This window comes from Cetorhinus maximus, chromosome 3, assembly GCF_964194155.1.
Source record: "Cetorhinus maximus chromosome 3, sCetMax3.hap1.1, whole genome shotgun sequence".
NCBI lineage: Eukaryota > Metazoa > Chordata > Chondrichthyes > Lamniformes > Cetorhinidae > Cetorhinus > Cetorhinus maximus.
This window is the reverse complement of record NC_135881.1, coordinates 172936642-172951016: the sequence shown is the minus strand read 5'-3', so window position 1 is coordinate 172951016 and position 14375 is coordinate 172936642. Positions and strand designations below refer to the sequence as shown.

The 14375-nt window shown below is 43.3% G+C and overlaps 1 protein-coding gene across 5 annotated transcripts in view; it reads right to left on the bottom strand.

Annotated features, from left to right (window-relative positions):
* Positions 1-14375, bottom strand: part of cdkal1 (CDK5 regulatory subunit associated protein 1-like 1) — a 947238-nt gene that overhangs the window by 707206 nt on the left and 225657 nt on the right. For all 5 annotated transcript variants that reach the window (XM_078539307.1, XM_078539304.1, XM_078539306.1 and 2 more), the window contains one exon: positions 11130-11226. In XM_078539307.1, coding sequence (XP_078395433.1) covers positions 11130-11226 — 97 coding nt within the window. The remainder of the gene's footprint in view (positions 1-11129; positions 11227-14375) is intronic.

Sequence of the window (14375 nt, the reverse complement as noted above, 5' to 3'; positions counted from 1 at the left end):
AACATCAGCAGCTGTTGGTCAGCATGGAAGGTTACCCCAAAGCTCAGTTTAGAACCAGGCTCACAGCAAACTTCCTCTGGGTGTCAGTCAATATGTATTGATGTTCATGGATCACCAATTCTGTTCACTCACAGGTGCTAGTCAATTCAAAATAAACTTTCTCAACAGCAGGTTGATTGTCTTCCCTCAGAAGAAATTTCAAGAGAATTCTTAGAGCTTGCAGATACCAATAGCAATAATGAATCTCAAAATGCATTACAATTTTGAATGCACAAGAGAGACCACAAGATGTGGTTATGAGTCCCACTTAGGTTAACGAGTCATATAACATTAGTCTCTCAGTGCCAGATATGAACACACCTGTCAGAGTTTGGAGACCACCCATAATTTCTTACAAATAAAATGCATTAGAAAGTTCTTTACACGTGTGGTTTGACTGGGGTAAAAAAAATACTAAAATCCCCAAAGTCTTGACGGGAGTTTTTTAAAATATTTTAAAAGACAGAAGAAAGGGAGTGAAGTGTTCTGCATTGTAGCCGGAAAGGCTACAACATGCACCCGGCAACATTTATAGAGCATGATGGTAAAGGATGTCAACATAGAAGTAGTGCGCAGGAATGGAATGTGTACTATCAGCGAAAGGTTGATTGCAGGGAACAGAAGGTACCCTCCCCCACAACCCACCCACCCCCATTGGATGAATCAACACAAATGAGAAACTAACTTAATAACAAGGAACAATGTAACAGATGTAACCTTTTTTACACTTATCGTTAAGTAAACAGATGACCACGACTCACATGAGTATGTGATGATTAAGAACATTCTCAATGCAGGGTGCAACTGTATAAAAGAAGGAACTTCGGAGACATCGGCAGCGAAGACCTGCAGGAACAACCCTTGCAAAGTGGACCCTGAGTTAGAGACTCAGTGACAAGATCTACTGATCACCTCTCCTTGAACGGGTAGTATCATTACATTCCAAACTGTGTAAGCTTTTAGAGTTATTTTGGTGAAGCGCTTTTAAGTAAATCTGAGAGATATAACAAAGTTGGCTTAAAACAAATTACCGGTGGTAAGACTTGTTTGTCCGTACGTCAGTTGTACTCAAAGACAGAGTCAGCATTTTGGCATCCCTGGGTGGGACCGGTTACACGATCTCCTTAAAGTCACTAACGTGCTCGAATCACTGACGTAGCGGACAAAGGGAGGGAAAATAGCCAGTAAAATGCCAGAGTTGGAGAAGGTGCTCCAGGAGTACCTAAACCATACATGGCCCAATTGGGTCGAATATGCCGATAAGGCTTGGAGGGTCCGGGACCCGGGAAGAGGCTAGAAAGAGACAGGCAAAACGTGTCTCTAAGCTCAGTAATGCTACAGCGATAGCCAGTTGCATGAGAGAATTTTGTGAAAGGGAAATAGAAAACGCAAGGCTAAAACAAGAACTAGAAGCTGCAAAGCAAGCAGTAGTTGAGCGACAGAAAGAAGTGTCGAATGAGAAACAGAAAAATCAGATCCATATGTCTCATATGAATCAGTTCCAAGCGCAGTGTGAAAAGGCATACCAGGAAAAGGAACAGGTCGCCACAGAATGTGACACCACCCATAGGGCGATTGCGGAAATGACTGAAAAATGCGCTAATTTACAGGTGGCCGTAAAGGTTCTACATAAGTCAGGTAGAGAGGATAGACACCAAGCCGCCAACCACACCAAGTGTCAGCGGGAAATCGACAAATTAAAATCACAGCTCTCAGTTCGGAAAGGAATAACGTGCGTGTTTGGAGCTATAGAGCCGGACGGAAACAATGGGGGCGATGACAACATTGATTGGGGTAGTTTAGAGGAAACAGCTCACAAATATGCAGAAGAAGAGGGAGAAGGCTCATGGGATTGGGAACCTCCACCTCCCTGGACGGAGGGTCGGATACCCTCTGCGCCACCAGAGCCTATCCCCATGAACCCAGTCACTACGGAATGAATAGATCCGACAGCAGCTGCCGGACAGGGGCCGATAACCTGCAGCACGCCCTTCACTGTGGCTCAAATGTCAGAAATAGCCAAGAAAATTAATCTGTTCCAGTGTACGGATGACCCCCACAATTTCTTTGACCATGTACATCAGCAGAGGGCCTTGCATGGCCCAGATGATGCGAAAGAGCAAAAGCTCCTCTTAATGTGTCTGAACCCTGCAGTGCACTCTGCGCTACCAGACTCTCAGAACACTGGGGGAGGGACTCTCCCACAAATGAAGAATGTCACTACCTACTGCCACCAAAATGGCAAAGGGGATCCAGTTGACAGTCTAAATAAATGTAGACAAAAGGGGAGCACCCGACGGCTTTTACTAGCCGCCTATGGGCACACTTCAATGGAGTATATGGACCAGGATTGAATAGACAGGGTTTGCAGGCACCCCAAACCACTTGATGGACCAGAACCCTAGTTTCCCATTCCACTGAGGGAAGTAAAAAGGCATGCGAGGCATTTGACCTTACAGACGCCACGCACACAGAAGCCTGGGTATTGAGACGTATGGTACAGGCCTGGGAAGAGGTGGTCCAGGAGATTGGGAAATCAAAAGCGAACAAAGTTGGGTGAATGAACACAGTTAAAAATCAAAGTCAAGGTCTGGTATGGAGAAATGAAGGATGGGGTAAGGGCAGGGGAAGAGGAAACTCTTCTCGGGGAACCCCTCCTCCATGTGTGACTACCGTGGAGAGGGGCCACGGTCAGGATCAGAATCAAGGTAGAGAAGGAGGACAGGGAAATCAAAGCGGTCACGGACAGTGTTATAATTGTGGTCAGGTTGGACACTATGCAAGGGAATGCAGGGCGCCGCGTCAGAGACCAGTGGGGACGAGGCCTAGCCAGAACCTGGTCTTGCCCTTAGAAGGACCCCAAGGGAGGAGTCCAATGCACACAGTCTCTGAAGACGGGCCCACCAATCCAGGAAATCGCCTATACCCTCAGTGCCTGGACCAAGGTCCGAGCGCAAGATGGTGTCAGGCCTCTTCAAAGGGCAAGACCTGGTTCTGGCTAGGCCTCGTCCCCTCCGGTCTCTGACGCGGCGCCCTGCATTCCCTTGCATAGTGTCCAACCTGACCACAATTATAACACTGTCTGTGGCCACTTTGATTTCCCTGTCCTCCTTCTCTACCTTGATTCTAATCCTGACCATACAGTATGGGTATGTAGCACCAAGTGGGATGGTGTAGAATGACCTCTAGTGGAAGGTGAGGTAGGAAGCTGCCCCACCGAATTTTTATGGGACGGAGGCTCCTGCACCACCCTTAACATATCCAAAGGAATACAATTCTCGTGGCGCACTAAAAGAACAATCATCTTGAGTGGTTTCACTGGACACTCACAGAAGGGATTCGAGACTAGCCCTATAGAATTCAGGTTGGGGGACTGGTCTTGTTATCACTCAGCAATATTAATTAATTTACATCCCGAAGCAGAGCACATTCTCGGCTCTGACCTTATTTGTCATTTGATCCAGTAAATTGCTGCATTTGGCAAATTTGGCAAGTAGCGGAGATGCCGGTGGAAGTCCCCACTGGGACGTACCCCGAGAGAATTAGCACAGTCGGGGAACTTTGGGTTAAACCTACGGACATGTCTGATGATCCTGAGGTACAAGAACTTATTGGCAAGCATATATCCGCCTTTGCAACCCATAAACATGACTGCGGTCGAATGACAGGTGAGGTGGTCATAGTCGGCCCTGATCCAAAACCACAGAAACAACACGGGTTCCCCAAGCAAGCAAAGTGTGAAATTTCGAAGGTAATAACAAGTCTGTTACAACAGGGAGTGTTGCGCCCTGTGGGGTCAACAAACAACTCACCAGTCTGGCCAGACGGCTCTTAGGGATCTAACGATCGACTACCAGGAGTTAAATAAGACTACCCCGCTGACCGCGCCTACAGAGACTATGATGAAACAAGCTCCACAAGCCTGACATTTTATCATTCTGGTTATTAGTAATGGTTTTTGGTCCATTCCTTTGCAAAGGGAGTGTCAATACAAATTTGCTTTTACATTTCAAGGTCAACAATACACATGTCTACCTCAAGGGTTTCATAACTCTACCTCGATCTTCCATCAGAAATTAGCGCAAGGGCTCACTAGTTTTTCTCGGCCCGAACGTTTAACTCAATGCATTGATGATCTCCTCCTCCAAACAGAGACTAAGGGAGAACATCTCCAGCTCCTCAGTGAATTGTGAGTCCTCCTCACCGCTTTGGGACTCAAAGTTAACCAAAAAAAAGCCCAGATTATAAAATCCCAAGTTACGTATTTGGGAACGATGATAACCTACGGGAAGCAAGAGATTGAGACTAAACGTATCACGGCAGTATTACAACTAACCCTCCCCAGGGACATGAAATCCCTCAGATCCTTTTTAGGATTAGTAGGATATTGCCAGAACCATATCAATGGTTTTGCCACCAAAGCCGCCCCACTGTCAGACCTTCTAAAGAAAGATGCCCCGTGACTGTGGACGGAACAACACCCTTAGCCATTCTAGGACTAAAACAAGCCCTGGCCAAGGCTCCAGCCTTGCAGGTATCAGACCCAGCGCTCCCTTTTGCTCTGGAGGTTGCTGCAATGGACTCTACCATTTCGGTGGTCCTCTTGCAGGAGCACCACATGAGACTTGGACCAGTTGCATATGGATCCCAGCTCCTAACCTCTGTAGAACAAGGGTTTTCTGTCTGTGAATGACACCTTCTGGCGGTCTTTTGGGTAGTACAACATTTCGCGTCCATAATTGGCCTGAACCCCTTACCAGTCCTCATGGAGCATACACCCATCCAGCTGCTGCTGGACAGACAAATCAAGGACGATACTGTTAGCCAAAATCGTATAGTCCGATGGACTCTGATGTTGCAGGGTCGAAATATTGCAGTCAAACGGATCAAAACACCCACCTTTCTCACTGGCAATCTCAGTTATAGTGGTGAGCTGCACGAGTGTCAGGTATTGACAGCAAATGATCCCAAGGGACCGTTTGTGCCAAAACAAAAAGGGGGGAAGCCTGAGCTTGGGGGCGATATTACTAGTCAGAACCTGAAAATCTTTGTTGATCGATCCTCCATGGTAGAAGACAGAGTTAGGAAAACAGGATATGGCATCTATGCAGAGGACTACCAAGGTACAACGCTAGCAGAGATAGCTTTAAAACTGCCAGCTCAAATGAGCCACAGAACGCCGAATTAGCAGCGGTAGCATATGTGATGGGCCACTCCGACAAATTTCCCCCACCAATAGCTATATATTCGGACAGCATGTATGTATGCAACAGATTAAATGATTTCCTGCCCCTGTGGGAAGCAAGAGGCTTTGTATCAGCAGACGGTAAACCTTTGCCATCTGCGCCCCTCTTAAAATACATTGTCCAAACAGCCCAGGGGCAGGAATACGGTATAATCAAAATGAAAGCGCACCATAAGTCTTCCCCTGCTGGGAACAGACGAGCAGATGAATTGGCAAAACAAGGCGCCAGAGGAGGGGAACCATGGCAACCCCAAACAGGTGAGAAAGCAAACACAGCCATTGTCAATCAGACTAAAGCTGAGGACCTTATACAGGCCCACGGTACGGATAATGACTTAGAACAAAATCGAGATGGAGTACACCCCGTGTCATATAACAAGTGGAAAGCTAAAATACAAATCAAGGATGAACTCGTCCTTAAGGATGGAAGGTACGTGGTACCAACCCATGACCGCAACCAGGTAATATACCAATACCATGATATTCAGGGGCACCAAGGAATAGAAACAACCACCGAGCGAATTAAAAGCTTGTGCTGGTGGCCCAATGTAGACAGGGACGTAAAACACTATGTGGACAATTGTTTAGTGTATGTCCAAAATAGCCCTGACCATTATGCTAACAAGGGAGAACTTAGACACACTAGACCAGTAAATGGACCCTGGGCAAATTTGCAAATAGACTACATAGGCCCACTGCCACCATGCAAGGGGGGATATAAATACATCCTGGTAATCACTGACACCTTGAGCAAGTGAATTGAAGCATTTCTCACTCAGAGCAAAACAGCTAAATTAACTGCTGACATATTGGTGCAGCAAGTATTCACCAGATGGGGACTCCCACGTAGTATTGAGTCTGACCAGGGTACCCATTTTACCGCCCAGGTCATGCAAAATGTAATGGCCTTATTGGGAATAAATCAGAAATTCCATATAGCTTACCATCCACATGCTAGTGGTTTAGTAGAGAGGATGAATAGAACCCAGAAAAACGTGCAACAGAACAATTCCACCTGGAACATGGTCCTACCCTTTGTCCTAATGCTGATATGTAACACGGTATCGAGCTCATGTCCTGATGACAGGACGTCCCATGAGAGGGATTGAAGCCCTCCTGGGACTCGACCTCTCAGAACCTGAACTGACAGCTCTCAGGCATGAGAAAGCCATGCAACAGTTATTGGACAATGTCCAAGCTGCACAAATTGCCGCCGCGGTCAAAATGGGAAAGAAGAGGAGATTTAGTAAGGCATATTTTTACGGCAAAGTGAAGCCTGTCGAATATGATATAGGACAGAGTTATGCTCCAGGTCTAACAGCCAGGCACATTCTTGTCCACTAAATACTTTGGGCCCCACTCCATAATGGACAAAGCAAGCCCATCAGTATACAAGGTTTTGCTGGGTTCTGGCAAAACGGGGTGGTATCACGTAAACCAATTAAAATTGTTTGGCAAGCAAAGTAACCACCAGCATCATGTACTGACGGACAGGTGCGAAGCATCATCTCCGGTCCCTATCCCTCAACCACCGCCACAAGTGTTGCAAGTGGGGCGGGCCACAAGGAATGCTCAAAGGACCCAACAACAACCACCCCAGAATCAGGCCAAAAGCAAAGTAAGCCTAGGCAGATACTGATGTCCCCGACTTGGACTCATTTACAAAGAAATCGGCGGTTAAGTCGCCTGGATGATACCATTGACCTCAGCCAGGTTAACTGGCTGTAGTACGAACTGTAAATAAGAGATGTTACCTTGATGATTTTCCAGATTGAATAATCGAAGTCAACAACCACTATGATCCAGAAAGGAGTGATTCTAGCAATTTTGGGAATGGCTGGAGTCAGTAGCAACCGAGAACAATCCGTGAACTTATACTGGAAGGGATTGGGAGCCGACCTTGGATCGAAATTAATGGTGAATGATAAAAGTGCCCCCGTATGTTTCGTGTGTCCTTTTGAGCCCAAACATTACCTATATTGACACTCAGAGTGGCCTAGGAAACCCTTCATGCTTAATTACATAGAATAACACCAACCTGTGTCATAATTTTACCCAGAGTACAAAATGCAGTCCAGCCACAGTTCAGTGCTGGGAAAACACAAGATGTGTCAATGTTTCAGGTTATAAGGTAACCACTCCGGACACTCTGCCACCTACGATATCCCCTCTGATAGGATATATAGATAGACAGAAACAGAAGCAAGAAGTATGCTATCAGCTTCCCATGACGAATACCACAGCACCAACCACGACAACAGTCTTGGCCACAACCCCTGTAAACCCATTATCATGCCCGGATCTCGTTCCAGGACCTGACAATGGTATTGTGTTAAGAGGAACAGAACAGAGGCTCTATGATAACGTACATCATGAATTGATACCAGTGGTGTTGAATATTAATGCTATCCAACTGCCCGACTGGTGTCCGGATACTGAAAGGAAACTGTTTCTGTCACTGACTAAAATACTATTGGGCCAAAAAATAGGACAAGAATTTGACGGGACAAGGGGGCATAGCAGAAAGAGACGAGGCCTAATAGAGACCAGCCTGTCAGCCTACAGTGCCGGGATGGCAACTGTAAACACCTTTGACTTAGTAAATTTGGATACTAAATTGAGAATGTTGACTAGGCAAGTGAAAGGGGTATTGGAAAGGTTAAATGAAAATCAGAGGACAAGTTCGCAGGCTGAACAGAAAGAAACACTGGCGAGTGAAGAAATAGTTAAGAGTACTAAAAGGACATGCTAAGACAATAAACCAATTAATAATGAGACAAAAGAACATCAGTAGCAGGGGACAAAACAGAACTCTTTGCGTTATCTACAGAAATTGGATGGTAGAACAGTCAAGAGAAAATTTGGAACAAGTTAACAAAGAAGGCGTCCTATCATGGATAAGTAATGAACAATTGCAGAATTTAACGAACAGAAAACCTAATCCTAACCTGACGACTTGTGAGTTAAGAAAACTAACCAAAGTGTGGTTTGATGAAGATTGCAAGGGAAGTACTGAAAGTGCAATAGGAATGGTGCTGGGAATTCCTACTGTGTCGAAAAACACGATAGGGGAGTGAATCTTCACCATGGACAATATAGGAATCATCATAGATCGGGTATGCATAGGACAAGAAGCAACACAAGCCTATGCGATAGAAATGAATGGAACTACAGTGGGATCAGAGTTATTTAGGTGCGAAGGAACAGACAGAACAACCATTTGTCCTTACCCGATATCTCCAAATGAGCGAGCCCTGTGTGGATTTAAAGCAAAAGGAAATGTGAATTGCACTTTGGAGGCGAGAAGAACAATAGGTAGTACCACCCAATAGGATACATGAGCAGAGGAGTGTACTGTGTAACCACCAAAGAAACGATATTTCAATATGGGCACCTAAGATGCCCAATTAATGGGGCCACCTTCTGTTTGCAGAAGTCCCAACTAGGATAGGGAGGATAGAGTTAATAGACATTCATAAAAGACAAGAAGTTGATGTGAATGTAATGGAAGAAATAAAAGGGAAACTTAAAAATTATAAGGAAAACTATTTGACAGAAATCAAGTTATTGCCCGAACATTTGACGAGAATAAAGGAGGAGTTAACTAAAATCTTTGCGGCCTACCTAGAAGTTGAACAAAATACCGTAGGAATAGCTAAGGATATTAGCAATATTAAGGAGAGTAATTGGTGGGATGATATTTGGGATTGGGGGACAAATGTACAGATTCATCTATGGATAAGAATTGTTTCTCATGTTACTGTAATCTTGATACTTTGTACTTTGATATACTTAACGTATGTTGTACTAATGCTCACGGTGGAAAATTGAAATGGAAAGGAAGTTAGATATGGAATTATATGTGCGGAAAAGGGAGTGATTGATTAACGAAAATGTCTGGTCTATCGATAAATATCTGTGAACCACGTACCATCCATGTACCATGCACGATTTGGAGGGTGATGACAATGCCTATTCAGAGGTGTATATAAGTGATCCATTTGCAGTACCCTTCCAATGGATCAAATGGGGGACTATAGCCGGAAAGGTTAAGCAAGTTGCAACATTCATGGAGCACGATGGTAAAGGATGTCAACATAGAAGTAGTGCACATTCCATTCCTTCGCACTACTTCTATCAGCAAAAGGGAAAGGGGCGGTCGATTGCAGGGAACATAAGGTACACCCCCCCCCCCGCCCCCCGGCCGACTGGATGAATCAACACAAATGAGAAACTAACTTAATCACAAGGAACAATGTAACAGATGCAACCTGTTTTACACTTGTCACTAAGTAAACGGATGACCACGACTCACATGAGTATGTGATGATTAAGAACGTTCTCAATGCTGGGTGCAACTGTATAAAAGAAGGAACGTCGGAGACATCAGCAGCAAAGACCGGCAGGAACAACCCTCGCAAAATGGGCCGAGTCAGGGCCTCAGTGGCAAGATTTACCGCCAAGCCAGAGACTGATCACCTCTCCTTGAACGGGTAGTATCATTACATTCCAAACTGTGTAAGCTTTTAGAGTTATTTTGGTGAAGCGCTTTTAAGTAAATCTGTATGATATAATAAGGTTGAGTTAAAACGAACTACCGGTAGTAAGACTTGTTTGTCCTTTTGTCAGTTGTATTCAAAAGACAGAGTCAACAGCATTATACTAAAAGAAAAGGCCACCCGTCACAAGTCTGCAAAAGCTACAATCTAAGACCTCATCTCATGGCTGTAAACCAGCTATGCATTGATGGAACAAAATACTTTGTGGTTGATAAAAACTCCTGGTTTATCTTATGGCCTTTGAATTGATACTTGTGTGCAATCGACAGGACCTTGTACCAGTGGGAAGTCAAACAGAGGGGCAACTGCGAGTACCCACTCATTCTGGTGACTGTCGTCATAGGTTGAAGTTGACAAGTCAACACGCTGAAAAGCAACGCAACCATTACCTGTCTTATACATTTATGTGCAACTGACTTGAATGACTCTTAAGGTGTCTCAGTAGATGCACTGGAAGGAGCCAGAGGCAAATAAATTGGGGGCAGTGTTGACTGTGACAGCAGTGGGGCAATGTGTGACCACAAGGAAGCAGTTCCTCTTGAAGCAGGCCCTTCAGTTAGCTTAAGGAAGTTGAGCCTCTGCCTGCAGGCCCTCTCACCTGGTAGTGCCTTGTGCGACCTCGATCCCTCTACTGTTCACCACCTTTCTTCTGTGCACCTGCAGATCACAACACAGCCTGACATTCTTGGCATGGGCGATGATTGTCATCTTCATACAATGTTCTCTCGAAAACATCCATGGTGCACCCATCTTAATGTTGCCTGTTTGAAAGCCTAAGAATTCTCGGCAAAACGTTCGGCCAGAGGGAACTGACGAAGCAGTGTAAGCACTGAGGCTTTATTGATATCGGACAACCTGAGCTTTAAATACCTCCACGAAGTACCACTCAATCTTATTTCACTGACAAGTTTCCCAAGGCTCTGGGAAACTTGTGCCGGAGGCAGTAATTTTATGCCTGTTTAAAACAATTAAAAATTGCCTATTTTTCATGTACTAATTATGTAAACGGCTGTGCTAATTACTGAAATAAGTACAAAAAGTGCTGGAAAAACTCAGTAGGTCAGGCAGCATCTGTGGTGAGAAACATTTAACATTTCAGGTCAGTGACCTTTCATCATCTGTTCTGAATTCTCCTTTCAAACTCAATTTGCCAAACTTCTAGGTTTTCACAACACTTGAGATACTTCAGACAAGGCACACACCAGAACTAAATCAAGTGCACACAAAAATCTTTGAACCAATGTAAACTTCTTGAAATATTAGGAAATATTAGAAAATATTCTTACCCCAATAATGCTCAACCCTTTAATATAGTCCATCCGTGGTTGGGCTTGAGGAACACATCCAGCAACTACCACCTTTTTATTTTGTTCTTGAGCTTTCCTGAAGTGGAAATAATGGGATATGGGATTAGAGTATTTACATACAGAGTAACTATTAGGTCAAGAAAATTACAACTAATTTAGCACCTCTTTAAAAATCTGGAAGTATATTTACCTTTACTGAATCATTTGTAAAGGTTAGGACGAAAGTGAGCAGTCCTAACATTTATGTCCACAGGGCTCATGAACCAAATTAAAACAGACTCTTTATGAGTTCTTCATAATTATTACTTTCTACTCTTTCATGGATGGTGTTCACAAACTAAACGCATCACCACTAAATGTGTTTTGTCTCACAAAATTCAATCAAAAGACTTTTATCTCAAAAGTTAAAGTTTAAGTCTGTAACGAACTGCATAACCTGGCAATTGATACAATAAAACATTGCCAAATTACTTTCATGAAATGCACCAGACTGACAAAACCCATATAGTGATGTCACAATGCCACAACCTGGAAAAGTTGCAAAAGCTGACGAATCTCTAAAAAGCTGACAGTGTCAATAGAGCAGGCAATTCAAAGTATCCCACTCAATGGGAAGGGGAACCTGATTTCATCATAATTTATTTCAGCTGGGGTAGCCCCTACACTTGAATTACTTATGCTGCAAAAAAGTGTGGAAAAAAAGTAGGGACTTTCCTTCATTTCTTCTGAATGATTTTTTGATAATATTTACAGGTATTGGCTGTTTCTAAATCTGATCATTAATTTGTTTTAAAATTACTCATACAGTTATCACAATTACAGAGGCACTTGTTACATCCCCCTTGGTCCCAATTTATAATGCCATTCTTCTCTGTCTCATATGCCAGCATAGTTCAATTGGTAGAATTCACCTCTGAGTCAGAATGGTGGGCTTCTAAATCCATTCCCATACTGGAACCCACATTATAGGTTAAAATTCCAGAGCAGTGCTAAAGGTGTGCAATATTATCAGAGACTCCATCCTTTGCATATAACATCAAGCCAAGACCCTGGCTCAGGTCAACATTAAAGATGGGGCTAATCAAAGAGAAGCAGGAAATTCTCTCAATATATTGGAACTCCTCATTAATCATTTTAAAAAGCTTAACAGGTTATTATTCTCATTGTAGTTTGTGGAGGTGTGCTGTATGCAAACAAAATAATGGTGATCCACTGTATGCTAAGTACTTTGCAATGTTTGAGACATGAAGTGATGGAAGTTTTTTCTTCTATGCTCATAACTGCATCAACACTTCTCTCCCTTAATTCATACCGGCACTCTTTTGTCTTTCTCCCAATTCAATAATGGCACTATGTATATCTAAGTTCTTTCTATATCTGGCTTTTAACAAAGAAAAAACTCAGAACTATTAGAATGCATTAGGAAAATGGAGAGTTAGGATGGGGTATTTCTAAGATTGGAGGGGGATATGGAGATAGGGAGGGGAAGGGCCATGGTGGGGTTTAAACGGAAGAATAAGAACATGAGCCACAGGTGAACTGGGAGCCAATGGGGATCACTGCATGATGGGCAAGCAGGACTTATTATGGGATAGGATACGGGCACTTCTGGATGAGTTTTGGTCTGCATTCAACCTCTCAAAAATTCTTAAAACCAACCAAGCATTTTATGAAAAAAAAATTACAGATAACAAGTTATGTGCTTATAGCATCAGTGTTGGCTGGGACAGTTCCAGAAATTTGGTATCTGGAACTGTTTTTGTATTTGCATTGGCATAGACATTTAATTTTTAAGGCAAAATAAATTCTTAAATATAGCACCTCTGTTATACAAGTTTACGAATACACTGTAACCTATCCAGTCTGGAAACGTACTGTTCAGAAACACCAGTTGTCTGGAAATGTTTTGAGCAGTCCCAAGAACTCACAGCATTATTTTAGTCCAGTACTTTGGGAGCAGAAACATGGGAGCTACAGCATTTGGATAATTAAAACAATTTTTATTACTGTTTTATACTGTTTTAGCACTGTCTTATGCTTCAGGCAAATATTAATATCTGCAGTGTTTTCCAGTTCGCACCGTTGTGGTTAGGCATTCTAAAGTAATTCTACAATCCAGAAAATTCTGAAATCCAGAAAGGACTTGGTTGTAAATATTCCAGACTGGAACGGTTACAGTCTATCTGTTATAGCGTGAATAGAGATATGAAAGAGCAATTTATGAACGTCGTTCACTCAGATATCTTCACACCAGAGGACAGTTATAATGTGGAATTTTCTGTCACAAACCATTTAACTAAAACCCATATTTTTTTTAAGAAAGAAGACTAATGAGTTGTTTGAAAAAGAGACATGTTACTGGGTACTGGGACTGGGTGGAAGGGTGGAATTAAACAAGGTAACTCATTCTGATTACAACACTGGCACATGCATGAAGGACCTGTTGCTGGATTGTAAGAATGCATTATTCACAATATAAACAAGTTGTGACCTCCAGGTTCAATTTCTCCAATACTCATCCTGCAAAAGCTTCAGCTCATCCAAAACTCTATAACCAAGTAACTGGGTTGGTTGTAAGCTGCGTTTTCTGTTTACCATCATCCACACCCTCACAGATCTCAACTAGCTCCCTGTTATACTCACCACTTTCTGATCCTGGAACACCCTCCCTAACAGCATTATGGTCCATCACATGGACTGGAGCAGTTCAAGAAGATGGCTCATCACCACCACCAGCTCAATGGCTATTAGAGATGGGCAATAATTGCTGGCTTTGCCAGTCAGGCTCACTTCCTGAAAATGAATTTTAAAAATCCAAAGAGCTAAAGAAGCTTGTTTGTGCCTCCATGTATCAAAAGATGGTATTGTGACTGCTCACAGTAGCTGAGTGTGAATACTTAAGTGTGCTTTTTTTTTAAACTAAGTACTTCTCCAGCGTTCAATGGAACTTTTCCGCACTTCTAAATTTCTAAAGGCTGACACATTCCATATCGTTTTGCACAAATTCTCAAAAATTGGTAATCCTTGGCAACTGCTAAACAGTTGTATACACATAGCCCATACAAGTTAATCAAATTTAACCTTTGGTTGGCTTGGTTTTGAAATCTGTGTATGTCGATTTCATGGTGTACAATAGACCAAATCTTTCGAGGAGTGGCAATCACAGTCGGATTGCCACTCTGCTCCTATTTACTTACCTTGCACTGGAGCTCCACATTTCTTGCT